We start from the raw sequence: 18012 nt of genomic DNA, 5'->3' as shown, positions 1-18012 counted from the left end.
GTAAAGTAAAAATATCAGAAAAATCTACTTGAGTACAGTAACGAAGTATTTGTACTTCGTTACTTCCCATCTCTGATAGAAACCAATGACCAAACTAGTCAGAGAATCACATATATGTACCATAAAATTGTTAATGAAGCATGTGTAAAAAGGAAAAAGTCTTAGTTATTGTAACGTCGGATCAAAAATGTATATCTATGTTGACACAAATAAGTATCTAATATTACGTATCTAATAAGACAAAGTTTCACTCCATTGTTAACTGTTACAACAGCTTATTTTCGTGAAAAGTGAGGAAACAAAAAGCTGATGTTCCAATTTAGGACTAGACTACAGTGTTGCTCTTCGACTGCTCCTACAGTTTGTCCCATCAGGCTCTCTGTCCAGTCATGTAGCCACAGAGGACTAGTTTCCCCACCGCAGACAGACAGACAGACAGACAGACAGGATCCTGATGAGAGCCACAGCACCGATCTTTAAAACCCTTCCACTGTTACTACAAGTGGGAAACAGATGAGATCACACAGAGTAGACTCAGCATCTTTGGAACTCGGGAGCCAATGTATTTTCCATCAAGCGATCACGGAACAGAGGACTGAGAGTTTTTGTATGGCTAGAAGTCATTTGTAAAACCAGCATTCTGATAATGAACAAGTATTTTTATGGACTGTGTTAAACCAGCAAAAACTAGGAAACAATATTTTTTCCTAAGCCAGATTTTAGCTCTGACGTGCAAACACATGTACCACAGGTACAGGATGCCACACTGTGGGAATACAGTTCTGAAGTCTTTACACTGGCTTCCTGTACCTCAAAGAATTGATTTCAAAGTACTTTTGCTAGTTTATAAATCACTAAACGGTTTAGGACCAAAATACATTTCTGATCTGCTACTACACTGTGAACCACCCAGACCTCTCAGGTCATCTTGGACAGGTCTACTCTCTGTCCCCAGAGTCAGAACTAAAAAGGGGGAAGTTCAGGTTCTATGCTCCTCATATCTGGAACAAACTCCCAGAAAACTGCAGGTCCGCTGCTACTCTCGGTTCTTTTAAATCAAGGTTGAAGACCTTTCTTTTTGATGTTGCCTTTCTTTAATTGATGATATTAATTTCTTTAATGTTTAATTTCTTGTACTGCACAGTAACTTTTACTCTTATTTTATTTTTAACAGTTTGTTCTTGTATTTTATCCGCTTTTCTTTTTAACGTTTTTTTTTTAAACTGATTTTGTGTAAAGCACTTTGAATTGCCCTGTTGCTGAAATGTGCTATACAAATAAAGCTGCCTTGCCTTGCCTTACAGGCTGAGTCAGAGCTGGTATCCTAAGGCACTTAAGCAACACTTAAAAAAAAGCATCTACAGTATATCTCCTGAGGAATCATCGCCCAATCCATCATATCCGAATGGGTTAGTGTCGACCCGCTATTGTGTAATATGAGGTAACATGTCAAAGGCTGTGGGTAAATGGGGGTGGTGGTGGGGTAAATGGGAAGAAAAACAAACAAGAAAGCCAGACTTCTGTTCCAGAATTTACCCTGTTGGGTTTGCAAAAAAGGGTGACTTTGATGTCAATATGTACTTCTGATTTTACCACAGTGAGAAAAAGCCCCCACCACAGCTACCAGGAAATCCCAGCACACAAGGACAATGAACAACTGTGTGTGTGGATTAGAGAAAATGCTTTAACAGTGGATGGAGAGAATGCAGATCACCACAAGATGAGGGAACTAGCTGTTTGATGAATGTTGCTGTCTAAGAAAAACCACCCCACCTTATTGTCTCTGTAGCTCTGGATCATTATTAAAGTAAACACTGAGGGCGCAAACTAGTAAACAGAGAAATGCATAAGATACACAAGTGATTCCTTTATTTTTCTACTGCCAATTGTTGTTCACCAGTTGAAGCTGGCTGAACTACAGTTCCAACAAATGCAATACTTCAATTAAAATATTTTAAAACTTAAGCCCTGCTGTAAACAAAAAAAACTACTTTGACATTTATTTTTTTTATCAGAGGTTAAACCAGTACAGTTCCGCAGCCCTAGCATACTCGTTATTTATACCTGGAGGAAAATTCTCTCACTGATCCCCAATTATCTCCAATCCCAGCAGACAGTCAGCGCTCCTTTCTATGGATGAAGCCTGCTATTCCCCCTCTGTGAGGGCAGCCAGGAAACTGCCTCAGTAGGGAAAGGTAAGACACTCTCCACTCCTCGTAGATCAACCCGCAGCCATCAAACTATAACCCCTCTCCTAAAGTTTTGCTGCAGAATACTGTGCTGACAGGTAGACACATGAGACAAGGCTTAGAATATAAGGTCAAGCATTAACTCTTGTTAAGGACCATTAAAATCCCTCATGAGAGATTGGATAATGCTATGATTAGTCAGTGCAATGTTTATCTATATTCGTCATACTAGCGATGTGAAGAGTCTTGTTTGGTAAAAATACCTTTATTTTGTGTTGTACTGTTGAGTAAATATAGTTTTGATCTACATTTTTTATTTTGCAAAAAAATGTAGACAGATTTGGTTCATATAAAAGTTAAATAATAAAAAAAAGGTACACACCATTTGCAAACAATCACTGACAAATATCTTAACATTTAGCATTAGTTTTGTCTTGTTTGGTCAGACGAGCAGTGACTGTACCTCAGCCCGCCGACTTCACACATGCCGTTCCGAGCAGAGCCTCCATCGTAAAACAGGCCTCAGGCTAAAGGCCCTGCCTGAACCTGACATTAAAGGCCATTTAAAATCAGGACACTGTCTGATTTGCTACAGCGATGAATGCCTAACCTAGGCCAGGCCTTCTGTGAAACACTAAACTCCCCTGAGCGGCAAATGAGCTCTGACTGTTTCTTTTTATTTGATCCCATTTCATTCGGTAGCGTCCTTGCCTCTCTGTCCAGTCCAATTACGCTACAGTTAAAGTGATCTTTGTGTGGGTACTCACTGGTCCTCATGCTGAAGCGGACATACAGGCTTTTAAAAGATAAACGTAATGTTTGGTTTGGGTGCATTACTATACATAATTGTAAATAGAAACAGAATAGAAGATATCTGTCTTTATGGGAGCTGAGAGGCCTACAGTAGATATGGTTCCTCATGGCCTCCCACTCATCCTTCTTCCCCAGAGAGGAGCAAAGAGAGAGGTCACCCCCTCTCCCCAAACAGGAAGCCCCATCAAAAGAGGATCATGTTTCTGCACAAGCAAGTGAAGGAGATGGCAGCCAAGCGGACGGAAACCCGCTCATGAGCATCACTGATCACCGTACACTGCACACACACATGCAGCAAAGAGCAAAATATCTGTGGAGGAGACTAAGCTAGGAGAGACTGCTAGCACCAAGGTTCCTGATCTTTGACCCAAGCCTGGAGGGCAAGGCACCACTGCAGTCGCCACCTCGGGATCAGGAGAGGGGCAGGAAGCCTTGCTGCTCAGAGCGAGTAAACCAAAGTGTGATTCAGTGTTAGCCTCTTACTATCTCTCAAACACAATTCACAATGTGGATGGAAGTGATCTCTGTTAGCATTATAATTAAGACCACTTGCTTTCTTTAGGCTGGTTTATAATAGGCAGGCATAAATATTTATTCCTGGCGGCTGGAGAGGATAAAAATGGTGGGAGTCAGAGGTGGAGCTCACCAAACATCCAGAATTCAACGCTTGGCCTGTGATGCTAATACCCCCGAGGACTACTGTGCCAGACTGTGCTGCAGCAGAGATCAAATACGAGGGCCATTATGTTGCATTTATTGTCTTCAGGTCTTCCATTTTTCCTAATAAATGAGTGACAGCTTGAGGTGGGTCTGGGTACTTTAGTAGACTCTTTGTATTTTTCCCCTGGGTCAGAGAGGAGAGGGCTTTAACAGCGATCTAAAAAAACGTATGGGAGAGCTGCGGAGCATATCTAATTGCTTTCATATGCCATATTATTGGTTGATTTAAATAACCACAGACACCAGGGGCACTGGGGGGCATCGCCTTTAACCTCCGCATGGCCCTGGCCAAGACTGACTGGCTGGGTTACTGAGTGGCTTGGCGCCCCACGACACTTTGAGCAAAGAACACCAAAATCATGTTAACTTATTTAACCGCCAATTGTCACTCTACTGCTTCGTCAATGTCCTTCTTTTGAGTGCTCAAGAACAAAGAGATGTAGAGGATTCTTTGTCTAGGCCAGCGTCACTGTTCCTGAAACAGGAGAGGTTGTGGTGTCATGATGACACAGCTGTTAAAAGATACAATGTCTGGAAAAGCGGCCATACAAATTCCGGAATACACCCACCAACCTCTCTGCACAAGGCAGGAACATGGGATGTACGTTTACATTCTAACTGCTCTGGTGAAAGATGGTACTGTATACAAGCACACTGACTGACTTACACTGAAACAAATGTGACCGAAGCAATAAAATGCAATGTGGTGTGGGACTGATCAGTTGGCTCCCATCTCTCAAAAAAGTGCATCGGTACACACCAAAGCGACGCGGACTTAAGCGTTTGTTCTGTGTGTGCACAAGACATAATACGTCTTCATTTCAGCAGCCGGGGCTAGTCTGTATTGTCGCCTAAAGAATGAAAACTGGAAATGACGGAACATCTTTCTAGACCTAGTTAACACAGAGCACGCTGGCGTCAGTCATTGTTTTCATCAGAGAGTGTTAATAGTTGTCAAGAAGGATAATTGTTGTCATTACTCATTGAACGGAAGTAAATACGATGGCTAGTACGTTATCTGCTCTCTGGCTTTTTCTTGTGGAAGAATCACTGATTTGCTAGTAGGGCTAGCACTCCACCAATCAGATTGGTCATTCAACAAGTTAAATTGGCTAAATTTGATGCCGACAGCTCCTCCGACTAACAACGGCACAGAACACACCAAACAGATTTGAGTCACCGACCTCACCACACTTTCTGACGGCCGATAATTGGGTTGGTGTGTCAGAGCCTCAAGCCTCAACACCCACAGGGAAAATGGATGCACTTAAACAACAAGGCATTTCCTACCAGTCAGATCTTTCCTCAGCTTTCTGATGTCCTTGGTGAGGTCTTCGAACTTAACCTGACCAGCCTGGAAGAAATCCTGGGGCTCTGGCATGGGGAACACACTCTTGTCTGTGCCGGCATGCTTGTGGATGAAACATAAAATTATATAAGTACATAAGTGTTTGAGTGACAGATGTTTATGAATTTACATTTTGTGAATTCAATTGACCGTGCCTTACTTTGTCAAAATTACGCAGGTAGTACAAAACAACATAATCCACCAGGTTCATACGATTGTCCTGAGAAAGAAACAATTATACATTATACGTATTGATCTGTGATTTGATTACCTAGCTAACATATACAAGGAAAATATGGCAGATTTTTCGTGTAAAATAATAAGTGATGTGTTACTCTGCTCTTGACATCCTTTAGTTTGGGGAGGATCTCCAGTCCGAAGCCATCAGCTTGACCTCTTGTCCTGTTCCCTCCGTTCATATAGTTCCCAAAGGCCAGAACGAGACCTAATACATCTCGCAAGCTATTACACTCCAACAGCTCCTGACACAGATACACACATGGTCTTATGGTTAGTAAACCTTAACAGAACTAAGTGACACTTTTCTAAAGGTCCTGTTTTTTTTATTGGATTTTCTTACTTTGCTGACATTCGAGATTATCTCCACCTTGCGACGGATTGAGGAGATGGTATCGAGAAATACCGACTGGAAGATGATGCAGTGGGCTCGGCCGGCGAAGTCGGGAATCTGAGAGAGCTCATAGAGAAACCTGGATAACAAAAGGGGAGGAGGAGGTGGTGGAGAAAGAGAATGGGGTGTGATGTGTTATGACAGAATTAAACAAAATGTCTAACAGGAAGAACTATTTTGGGTCCTTGGCAGGCTGCGCTTCCCCATGCAGGCCGGCTGAGTCAATGTTGCTGTTCACAGGCAGTTGATGAGTGGTGCTGCTCGGCTGGGTTTGAAAGGTCTGCGGGGTCGGGTGCAGGGAGAGCAACGAGCGGCGACCAGAGATTGATCAAAGGTATCTCCGGCCTGATGCGGGACGACTTATGTAAACAGTGCCGTGTCAGAGGGGAACAGAGCGGTAACATCCTGTGTGATTAGACCCTGCTGATGGAGGCAGACGCTGAGTAGGGATGACTTGGGCAGCCGTAGTGACAGCTCTGGTCAAACATGGAAATAGGGAGGCCAGGCTGAGCGGCACCGCTGGGTCCAGGCATCGTTAACTGGCCCGGACTACTTAACCCTGACAGGAACTACTGAAGCAATATCCATTAATGCACATGTTTGCTCACACACAAAGTTATAGAAGAATACACCAAAAGATAAAGACTTGCCCCGGTGTGTAAATGTTCACCAAAACTGCGTATAAGTTCAAATAAACAATTAAATAAATACTGAAATTATTTCATGTCATTTTTATGAATTGATTCAAAATGATGAGTCCTGTGCCCTAATGTAAATTAATTTAATTTAGCTAAATTACTGGGTAAAATATGGCAAATAAATACTGATAGCACTAAAATCAAATCCCAAACTCACCTTAATTTGATAAATACTAAAAAAGTGTATCAATAATTGTGAATGTAGCATTTCTTTAATGAGTATTCTAGAAGTTTTTGGTATAAGTGATCTTACTGTTCAGGTTTATCCAGCAGTTTGACTTCATCTTCTTTAGAATTCTCATAATGCCTTGTTATCTTGACCAGCTCATCATTGGTGGCCCTCTATAGAGACAAGTCAAGATGTATATAAACACAGCTAAATACGTTCAGAAAAATTATAACACCCAGAAGAAATCTGAATAGGGAATGCAATTGTTGCAAGTTGTTGCACAATAATAAAATGTATTTGCAAGAGACGCATACAATAGTAAAGACCAGTTTGTAGCAATAAATATAATATAGAGCTTTCTCTATTTCTCTTTACGCTGTCAGATGACTTTACAGCTTTATGTTTCTCCTTTGTTTTATTACCTTAGACAGACAGCTCCTTCATACTTACATTTTCATATAAAGCCTCAATGGTCTCCAAATCCACCACAGAGTTGTCCACAGTAAGAACAGCTGGAACAGTAAAGATTTTCATTATAAGCAGTCAGTCTAGTAAATGGATAAGATCCTGGCCAAGCAAGCTGCCTTTTAAGTTCTGCCAGTGCTTGAAGAACAAACTTGTTTTTTTCCGATTATGAACATAAACTCATAATAGCCTCGTAATTTGGGTCGATAAAACATTATATCTGTGGCTATAATTTTTAAGTAAGACATAGGAGAACTGAAAAAAGTGAGACTAAAACGAGGGCCAATTGTGTCACACTGTACCAACAACCACAACACGTCATTGTAGTTGAATACACCATATAGTTGAATTATACATCTACGGTAATTAAGAATATTAGCTGGAGATGGTGAAACTGGGATTGTGGCAGAAATGTGTGCTGCAGACTGGGTCTGAGACTACGGATGCGGGGGCCATCACTGGCTCAAACCAGAGAGCCTGCTTAACCACTGGGCTCACAGCTAGAAACATCACAGCTGACTGTTGACTGTTTTTTTAGAATGAGACAGGTAAAGGAGAGCCAAGCAAGAAACAAGAGGACGCAGGACTGATAAATAATATGAAAAAGAAGGATGTTCGTTTTAACCTGCTCGGCCTGCAGGACGCATGTTTGTCTAGCTTGGCTCAGACATTAAAAACTAAAGTGTGCAGGGAATGCAGAACATGGAGGATGGCACAAGAAGAGAAAGTCACTGTTCAGTGTCTTAGTGGTGTCACAGGTTTATGGATCGGTAAGGGAGAAAAGGACACGATGGGAGGGGTGGCTCCAGTGCTGATCAGATCAGCTGACAGTTGTCTGGTTGGTGTCAGCTGAGGAAGGCTGCACACCACCAACAGCTCTTAAATCAGTTACTCAATGTAACAAAGCATCACTGTCACCAAGACCAAGAACTGATACTACAAAATAGATGTTACTCGGGGCGCCTGGGTAGCTCACCTGTTTAGAGCTGCAATGATTAATCGTTTAATCGATTAGTTGTCAAATCTTAAATTAATCACCAACTATTTTGATAATCGATTAGTCAATTAGAGTAATTTTTTAAGACAAAAGTTAAAATTCTTTGATCCCATCCTCTTAAATGTGAATATTTTCAAATTACTTCTCTCCTCTGTGACAGTAAACTGAATTGAGTTGTGGACAAAAGAAGACATTTGAGGACGTCATCTAGGGCTTTTGGGAAACACTGATCCACATTTTTCACCATTTTGTGACATTTTATAGACCAAAAAACTAACTGATTAATCAAGAAAAAAATTAAAAGTTTAATCAACTATGAAAATAATTGTTAGTTGCAGCCCTACACCTGGTAGACTTGGGCACACATATAGAGTCTAAGCTGTCCTATAAAAAATAAATGCCGAAAACAAAATCTAAAAAGAATTGTATCAGAGTTAGAAAAGCTTAGTATCAAACCTCATTCTTTCTGATTATGTTGTGATTTCGGGGTCATCCCTTTTTTTTGGAATCGTTACAGCTCTAGTTGAACTGATAAAGGATGTATTTTATTGCTGAAAAATCTAATTTCTAAGGAGGAAAAATGTGTTGTGATGTATTTTATGTTTTTAGTATAGCTTTGATTTAATAATTATCCGTGTTGTCTTGTTAACTTAAACTAGTATTAAATGTGTTATTTCAGCACTGCCAAAATTCTGTTTGATAATGTATGATGCTTCAACATTAATGCATTAACGCATTTGAGTTTCAGCTAGAGTATCATGTTTATAGCAGTGTAAAAAGACATCAGTACCATGCATTGTACAGGTAAATTAAACTAGTTTAACAACACAATTTTAACACTAGTCTTTTCAACCGCACACTGCTTCCAGCTAACAAGGTAACATTTTGCATACTGGTTCCCAGCTGTTCCTGTTGCAGAAAACCTGTCAATGTGGTCCCAATGTCTGGATCAGAGAGAACCCTGGAGGTCCATTTCCTACATCTTATTAGAGTGGATTATTCAGTCCCTCAGCCATGCAGCCGTCAATCACACACCAAAGGGGGGCCTGCTCCAGTGTGCACACAGGAGCACTCTGATCCGAGGGGAGCCGGATATCTCTCCACACCGACAGATCAAAGCCTGCCTGCCAACCGCCTCACACCCTCTCCTTCCACTTTTCACTCATCGGCTTTGGTGTGGAAGGGCATGTGTGGTGTGTGAACATGTGTATGTGTGCGTGTGGTGAGGTGGTGTGTGGGGGGACAGCCTCCCTGTGCCATTGAACCATGGTGGCCCTTGAGGTGCCCCAGTCACTCCGGCGGGTGCAGTTGACCCCCTCTCTCCCGTAACCAGAGTTCTACCTTCTCTACTCCCCTCCGCAGTAGCTCTAATTACATTACATGTCCCATGTCTTTTTAATTTGGCAACAAAGGGGAGGCAAGCAGGCGAGACCAGGGACTGGAGCTTTTTAAAAGTCCTTATTAAGGTGCTGTCCCTCATTGTCAGATTCAAATTGTCCGTTTCACATACAACCCCCATTAAGGCACAAGGAAGCAGCCTCATGCTGGGTGTTTTACCAAACCACCTCTACAAACTGAAACTGGAAGAGAGAGAAAAGAATTGAAGGGAAAGGAAAAAAGAAAAAAGGAAATCTAAACAAAATCAGCGTCCTGGTGTTATGTGCTGTTTGGCTTGTGTATGAGGTGGTTTTATGTGGCAGTGCGGTGTCTGCTAACTATGGAAGGTGGTTTTGTACATGCTTAGATCATTAGTGGGGTGTCAGTCCCATTAGGCTTGTGGAAACCGTCACTGGCTACAATAAACAGATCTGCTGGCTGCATGCTCAGACTAGCAGGCGGCAGGCACTCTCCGCCAGAGTCCTCGGACAGGACCAATTCCTGGCCCATCTACGCTGTCCCCAACACACATTTTATGTGTTTACACACGCATAAACACACACACACACACACACACACACACACACACACACACACACACACACACACACACACACACACACACACACACACACACACACACACACACACACACACACTATGTCAAGCATGCAATCGATCCACACAGCTCTTAAAATGAAGGGGATGGTAATTTGGTTTTAACCAGTGGGATTTCAAGCAGCTTTTTCTCTGGGTGTTGCCGTCTCACATTTTCAAGTCTCACAATCAAGTCATTTTCTTTCCTACCACAGTAAATGGAAAAATCATCAATGTTCCACTTGAAACACAAATTAATAAAAAAAAGGGTCTCGTGTTACAAATTAGTAGTTGTCAGAGGTTGGAAATTATTCTCTGCTGCAGAGCTTGCTATCTCATTTCTAAAAATAACTCCATCTGCATTTCATCAGGAGTAGTCCTCAATTTATTGTTGAACCAAACTGTAAATTTAATTTATTGCTGTTGAATCTAAATGAGAGCTCCTTCCTTGAAAGTAACTAAAATAATATCATGTGTGCACAATCATTCTGACATGTAAAACAGACCGACATCCGAACATGTCTTTCACCTTGCTTAATGTCCTTCATCTCAAGGTGCAGGCTCGATATGAGGATACCAACTGCTTGTGAACGTTTCCCATCTAGCAACTTGATAATCTGGAAAAACAGAAAACAAATGAATTCCTATTATTAAAATGCAAGAGTATGAGTGAGATTTGGTGGAAAACCAAAGTATGCATTTTAGTTAGTAATACAATATCTTGAATCAATTCTACGAGGTTTTTAGGTTAACAAGAAAACATAATCATGTTTGTAAAATAATACCATTTTGTATGGTGTTGGTTTCAAATGTCAACTCATATTACTGTTAATTATTTTAAAATCTAAACATTTACTCAAAATTCTGCCTCAGATTTCTTCACACCTACATTTATCACCCCTGCTGTTATTCAAACACAGACATAAAACAAACTAAGGAACAGATGGCGAAATAAAAAAAAAGTAAATTTGAAGTTGAGAGGCCGGGTGAAAATCATTTAGTCACTTCCCCCAACTGTGGAAGCAGATAATAGATGATGAGCAAGACCAAGTGCCTCAAGCCCCATTAAGGCTCAGTCTCAGCAGCCTGGTGGGAATCATCTGGAAGGACCCAAACGACCAGACTAATCAACACACATTGTCATAACCCATCATCATGATGCAAACAACTGGGAAATGCGGAGCACACACACATACCAAGGAAACACTTTGTCAAGTTACATCATTGCGGGAGCAAAGTTAAACATAAAAAAGCACGTCCTCTAGTTTACCGAAGAACATGTGTGAGATATAATCCAAAAATATCAAGTCGCAGTGAAAGTACAAAGGCAAAAGTGGCAACATAAAAGGACAGTCTAGAAGAGCAAGGCAAAGAGAAACAGAGCTTTTATAACAAACTATAAATTCACAGGATTTTTATTTGTGCCTACACATGGTCACAATTACTTATGACTGAATTAGCCGTAAAGCCAGAGAGAGTTTTGGCAAGGTAAAGGCCCACTCTAAAAGTTAATGTGTCAGGCTTCTTCATTAGGTATTATGGCGTTGTCGGCTACTGAGCTGTCCAGTGGGAGCTGGAAAGCAGAAGCCTTAGAAGTGGGTATTGCATTACAGGGCGTTAGTGGGTGCCATGCTGCTTCCAGCTCTATTGCCTGGATCACTGGGGATCTCCCACTCTGGGGACTCGAGAAGGCTGAGTACCAGGCTTTCCCAACACCTCTAATTAACCACTTTGGATGGGCCACACTAAAAGCAGCCCAGGAACCCTTCCCGCTCACTGTGGCTGCAGAACTCGCCAATTAGCCTACACAGTTACGGTAATGAGAAAAGACAACTGATGCTGGATGCTTGGTTTCAGACACGCATATAGCTCAGCGAGCCGCGTGATGCTGATGCTGAGACAGGTAGACACCAATAGCTAACGGCTCCCTCCTGTGGACAAATAGAGAATTCTGAGGCTTTCATTTTAAACTGCCGTGGACACTTGAATAACACACACAGGTCAAAGGAGAGAAGAAAAATGCGAGCCACCTTAGAAAATTAACAAAAGGATAGAGGGAGACACTAGGAGTGTCAGCAGTATGAGTTGTAGCAGGTGGCTGATGTTATGCGAGGTAGGCAGGGTGACGCTGGTTCAGAGCCGAGTGGATGGTTTACACAACCACGGCTGAGCAGCCAGGCTGCTCCACGGTGACTGTCTGTCTGATTATCTGTCTGGAATCACCCAGGCAGGAGTTACAATAACAACTGGATCAAGACTTCCCATCAATAACCACCTACGATACACTCAGCAACCCCAGTCTCACCCAGCGTGGTTAATCCAACACCCACTCTCCCACGTCATAGCCAGAGCTTTAAATATGTCTTTAATAAACGCACTATGATTGCTCATAAGTTATTCCTATAAACCGGTTAAAGCTGCTGTTTGTTCAAGGAGATCCGCTATGTTTAAACTTGATACAGGTTTGATTTATGTGGGTGGAGGAAATTGCTGTCTTTGTATGTGTGCAAATATGCACAGCAGTAAACACAAACTCAAGAGCACATTCAGCTTGATTGATTTCTTCATCCTCATCCTTCTCTCCCTCCCTTGTAATCCCTCAATCAAGAATGCGCCAACATGCCCATCCTCCATTCCCACACTCCTATAGGTGCCCTCTCTTCATTGCTTTCTCTAGCCAGTGGAGCGGAGCCACATGCCTGCAATTATACCCCTTGTCCAGTCCGGTCTGGTCTACTCGGGTGGGATAGCTCTCTTCCATGTCATCTCCTTTGCTTTGGTATGCTAATCAGCAGACAGAGAAAGGCTCCAGAGTAAACAAGAGCTTTGATTTTTTCTATGGCACACATGATAAAGATTAACTTACTCATGTAGGCATCGGCTGCATCCCCCGAGTTTCAACTTTTGGCGTGTGGAGTTGTTGGAAAGTGGGGAAGTGGCTCATATGCATAATGTACACACATTCCATTCCCTTCCACTCATCTCCTCTTCTCTCACCGCACACAGCCCCGGGCTGTGGTGTTAGCATGATCTGGCAACACTTTCTGAGCAAGTGCATAATGACTCGCGAGGAGGACGTGCCGTCATCACACAAACGTGCGTTCAAGCACACGGACGCACGCACAGAGAAACGTACACACGCAGGTGCATACACAAACGCATGAAAACAAACAAGGTAATCAAAACACACAAATTCAATGTGAATATGAGTGAACGCCGTGCTTACAGAGATAGGTAGTCGGCATGAGTGTCCACTGATATTGGCAGTCACGCAGAGGGACAGAGATCACTGGTCAGCCATGTCAAGGCTCCCTTAGAACTCAAGCCTGGGCAGGCATTTATCAAACTGGAGAGACTCAAAAGAGCCATATTAGGAGGAAAAATTGTATTTGCTAAAATGTGAAGAATAAGACATTATCAAGACACTCACGACTTACAGTGAAGTATACAAGCAATTATTCACATGGAGGGGAGTGACCAATCCAAAAAAATGATTTAACCCTTTATCACTTTGTTCACTAGAATATTTATCTGTAAAACATAACTATTTTTCTGCAGTGCCAACTAACACTAGAAATGACCTAGAGCTAAAATAATTAGTCAATTAATCAAGTAAACAAGAAGCAAATAAACTGTAGAAATTGGGATAAAATGATTGAACATTGGCTGAAATTGTAAAAGAAAGAAATGCAATCCAATTTGTTCTCATTCATTTTTTCCCCCTTGCCCCCATTCAGTCAACCTTTATGATCCATTCCTCCTCAACTCAGTAGCACTACGTCTTTAACCCTGCTCTTATCCCTTCCTCTGAAAGAAATCAGTTTCTCTTCGTCCTATGCTTCCCTTCCTTTCTTTCCCAGTAGTTAAACAGATGAACTTCTTGGAAGCCATCATCAGCTGATGATTCAGATGATTTCTCTCTCAAATGATTTCTCTTCCTTTAACTCAGAGTATAAACTATCAGGGATAAAACATGATTAAGTAAACACGTTTCTTATATTTTGATGACCTTTCCAGCGAGTTGGACTTATAAGCGGGTTGAAAACAACCATGCCTTCATGTATTCACTTCCCCTCTTTAATCGTAGAGTTGGACTCTGAATGCTCTCGCTCGCTCTAAACACAGTCCTTTATTTTAAATATAAGACTCCTGTCACAGTCCTGGGGACAAAATGTCTAAACACAGATATCAACCACATATGAAAAGGGAGAGAGGAGCGGAATAACGGTTGGTGTCAAACCCACGGCCGCTATGGCAAAAACCGAGCCTCTGTACATGGGGCGCATGCTCAACCAGGTGAGCTGCCCAGGCGCCAAAGGTCATGGAGTGTTTCCATTAGTGGGGTCGAACCTCTTCCAGGCTGATGTAAGACCAGGGAAGAGACAGTTGGCAAGATTTGTGTCTGGATGTTGCTGTCTGAGTTGGATCAAATAGTGGACAGCTTGCCGCTTTGCTTTAGAGTGACCAGACTGAATTGAGAGATCTTAAGATGGAGATCAAGGACACACACACACACACACACACACACACACACACACACACACACACACACACACACACACACACACACACACACACAGGAGCCTTTACAAATTGATCAGAATAGGGGATGTGTATAGATTTAAAGGGGAGAGTCTGGGGCAGTGTCCGATTTTTAACCGCTTGGACGCCACAGTGAGGACCACAAGGCAGCCAGGATGCTGACGCAGCGCTGGCTGCAGCAGAAGTGCAGAGTTGCAGCATTTGACAAGACATTAACAAGTGTGTCTTTGGTGGTGTCGGGAGAACGGTAGATCAATCTGGCACAAAAGCACACTTTCACTGGCTTTTCTCAACTTGTTTCATCTTAAAAACTAAACTGTGACACGTGCACAGATGAAAAAAAAAAACATAATTCTAAAGCCCTCCCGACATTACAATCTTGCACAGTTAGCTTGGCTTGCACAAAAATAAAGAAAACAAGGGCTTGAACTCCTAAACTGATAGCTGGTGTTGGCCCAGTGCTAGACCTGGCAACTGAAGGCAGCAGTCTGGAGGAGGACCTGATGAGAGTCGCAATCCATTTCTTCCCAGTTCACCTCTTGTTATTTCTTACTTTGATTTATGACTAAACATGACAGAATACGAAAAGTCTTTTTTAAACAAAGCTTGATAAAAAAAAGCACGCTTACAACGCCAAAGTGCACAGAATGAGGAGAAGAGAGCGGACCATTTGAATGTACCTTCTTAGTTTTGGCTTTCTTCTCATAGGTGTCGGACAGGGGCTTCTTCACTGGCTGCAGCGTGGCCTTGGAGAAAAGTTCCTCAAACTCATTGGCGCAGACGATGTTTGGTTCCTCCAGAGAACCCCAGAGTGTGTTGTTGCTGGAAAATGAAGATTTTAATTTGTGATTTATCTTAGTTTTTTTACTTTTTACTATTCATCACAAATGAGACTCAGATTCACAATCATAACGGCTCACAGCCAGGCTAGAAACATCTAGGTTCTTTCCTCGAGCTACAACAAATTGTGTCTTCTATTTGTGAAAGATTATTAGATGTTTATTCAAACTTCCCACTGCTTTTCATTTTCCATTTTGCTGTCCCACAAAAACCTGGCAGGAATTACAGCAATCTCAACTTTAAATGGCACTGTTTATGAGCTAGGTGATAAAAATAACAAAGGTTTAAGACATTTCTGTAATAAAGGAACATTTCCAGCAAATGGACCAGAATAAAGGAGGCGATGTTGTGTTTCCGATGTTGCTGAGTAACATGGAAAAAACAAACCGAGGCAGAAATCAGAACAAGAAGTGTCTAAAGTTAGGAGGATGTCATCACATCTGGCTCTGCTTCCCTTCATAAGTCTATTAATAAAATGGACATCAAGAGACACAGTAAACACCTTACTAACAAATGAACCTATTCTAAAACCTATTCTGAAGAAGACTTTGGACTAATGACATCTCTGATATGCTGCAACAGCCTAACTGCTGGTTTCCTATCATCTTTTCACAGGTTGCAGGTCATTGTTTGATGAAATGACACCTTATATGTGCACATATGAGACTGGCAGGTATATCTCCATTTACAATGAGAAAGATAACCTGGACACAGCACATTAACATAAGCGCTCGCAGGCTTATCATGGCTTAAATACAAGAACGATCAACTGCACTGCCAGTGACTCAATTAGGGTCGAGTAAGTCCAATTGTTTCTGTATGCCGTTGGCTTTCTATTGCAGTATTCATCTGGGGAAGCCAAGAGGTTCTGTTGAAGACATAATGATCCTGCACCAAAATCTGCCTTTGATTTTATACTCCTTTCTGAGAGACCGAGGAAAATAAGTTCAATGGACAGCCTCCGACTCTGAACCCAAATGTGCAGGGAACTAGCTCGGAAAAGAAAATTACATCCAAACCCCAAGAAATATTTCCGTGCAAGACAAGTTTCTAATTGACTGGATTAGGACTATAATAGAGTTTGAATCCCTATTAAAGCTAGCTTGTCATGCATGCTGCTAAACATACTTTGGATTGTAGCATATGTATAGACACCTGGCATCATTTCAAACCTTACACTAACCTCCCCCCCCATCCCCATAACTCAGAACCTCACACCATAAACAGAGATCACACAGCTGATCCAGCTATAGTTAAACATCTGACCCATTTAATGCCCCTTAACAGTTAAATTTATAGCTGACATGAAACTGCTGTAGTCAGTCAGTCAGTCCTCCAGCGCTGGACCAGAGAGAGAAAGTGCGAACCACAACTCGGTTTCCCCCACTAATCCGGCCATGGAAATACAAGGCCATAAAGCTGGAAGCCTGGCACTCGGAGGCAACAACCACAGCCACTGTAAATGGGCTGGATAATCCACTTACAATTACAGAGTATCTCAATAGGGCCAGTAGAAGGAGCATGGTGCGCACCAACCATATCTTTGAAACCTCTCTGAAATGGAGTGTTCAGGGCTGAACTAAGACCCTGTTAGACCAGGGTCAATCCAGCCTAGAACTTCATTGGCCCCGCAGCAATCTACATAACATCACTAATAAAAATCAAGTTATTCAATCAGTTATTACATTAATAAATAACATTGTGAACTGAGGTTATACTTAACCTGTGCTTTCTATAACCTTGGGTTTAAACTAGTTTAGGGAAAAGAAATGCAAGTGTGGGAAGCCATTTTATGATCTTTGTGTGCTACTGATAATTTTGCATAATCAGTGCAATTTACAGAATAATTCCAGTTTATTACGATTTGGGTCCCATGTTTGTAGTTTTGGCCATTGCTTGCATATGTTTTATTAACATGGCACTCACCATAGTCATTTCTGATATCTGAGAACACGCCAATATCGCTACAATGAAAGCCAATGGGGCAAGAAATAAGTGGTAAAACAGTTTAAGAGGTTGTCACCTGATTATCTTAACCACTTTATTATTTGGTAAAAATTAAAGTGAGCATTGCCAAAATGTTGACAATAACACAGTGCACAAACAAATTGTGTGCCCGTAACTAAGATGTCAGTCTGTAAACTGTGTTGGATATTTACAACAGTTTAGGTAATCATTCCTCCCCTAAGCCTTTAATTTATTTTTAAATCAATTTGGCTAATCTGGATGGTCAGTATGGTCATCCGATTGCTCGTGTTTTTTTTTGCCCGGTCGGACTTCTTCATAGCAATGTAGCCGCATTCCCAGATCTTTGCAATTAACTTGTTGAGTACAACTTTATTATTGCAAACTACAATGCTGGCCAAAACACTGAAAATAAGACCGAAGTTGTAATCACCCGCATTTACCATTTAGGAGCAATATGAGGCAATGTTCCACATACTTATTGTCCTGTATCTGTATCCGGGTCCAGTATAGAGGCTTCATTGGACATGCTGGCTCAACGGCAAGTTTCCGTGGTGCCTTCTCCACCTTCTGGTCGAAACTGAAGCCCATCGGGGGAGGAGGTGGTGGACCACAGCCTGGAGGAGGGGGAGGAGGAGCTGGACCAGCGCCAGGTCGGCCA

At 42.0% G+C, this 18012-nt stretch overlaps 1 protein-coding gene across 1 annotated transcript in view; it reads right to left on the bottom strand.

The window, feature by feature from the left end:
• LOC117936282 (formin-1-like) overlaps positions 1-18012 on the bottom strand; it is a 52736-nt gene that overhangs the window by 16956 nt on the left and 17768 nt on the right. The window contains exons 7-15 of the mRNA XM_034859157.1: positions 17830-18005; positions 15227-15368; positions 10534-10621; positions 7019-7080; positions 6653-6741; positions 5651-5780; positions 5406-5552; positions 5231-5290; positions 5013-5133 (exon numbers count right to left, since the gene is read on the bottom strand). Of these exons, the coding sequence (XP_034715048.1) occupies positions 5013-5133; positions 5231-5290; positions 5406-5552; positions 5651-5780; positions 6653-6741; positions 7019-7080; positions 10534-10621; positions 15227-15368; positions 17830-18005 (1015 nt within the window). The remainder of the gene's footprint in view (positions 1-5012; positions 5134-5230; positions 5291-5405; positions 5553-5650; positions 5781-6652; positions 6742-7018; positions 7081-10533; positions 10622-15226; positions 15369-17829; positions 18006-18012) is intronic.

The sequence above is a fragment of the Etheostoma cragini genome, chromosome 20, assembly GCF_013103735.1.
Source record: "Etheostoma cragini isolate CJK2018 chromosome 20, CSU_Ecrag_1.0, whole genome shotgun sequence".
In the NCBI taxonomy this organism is placed as follows: domain Eukaryota; kingdom Metazoa; phylum Chordata; class Actinopteri; order Perciformes; family Percidae; genus Etheostoma; species Etheostoma cragini.
This window is presented reverse-complemented; position numbering and strand designations above follow the sequence as displayed.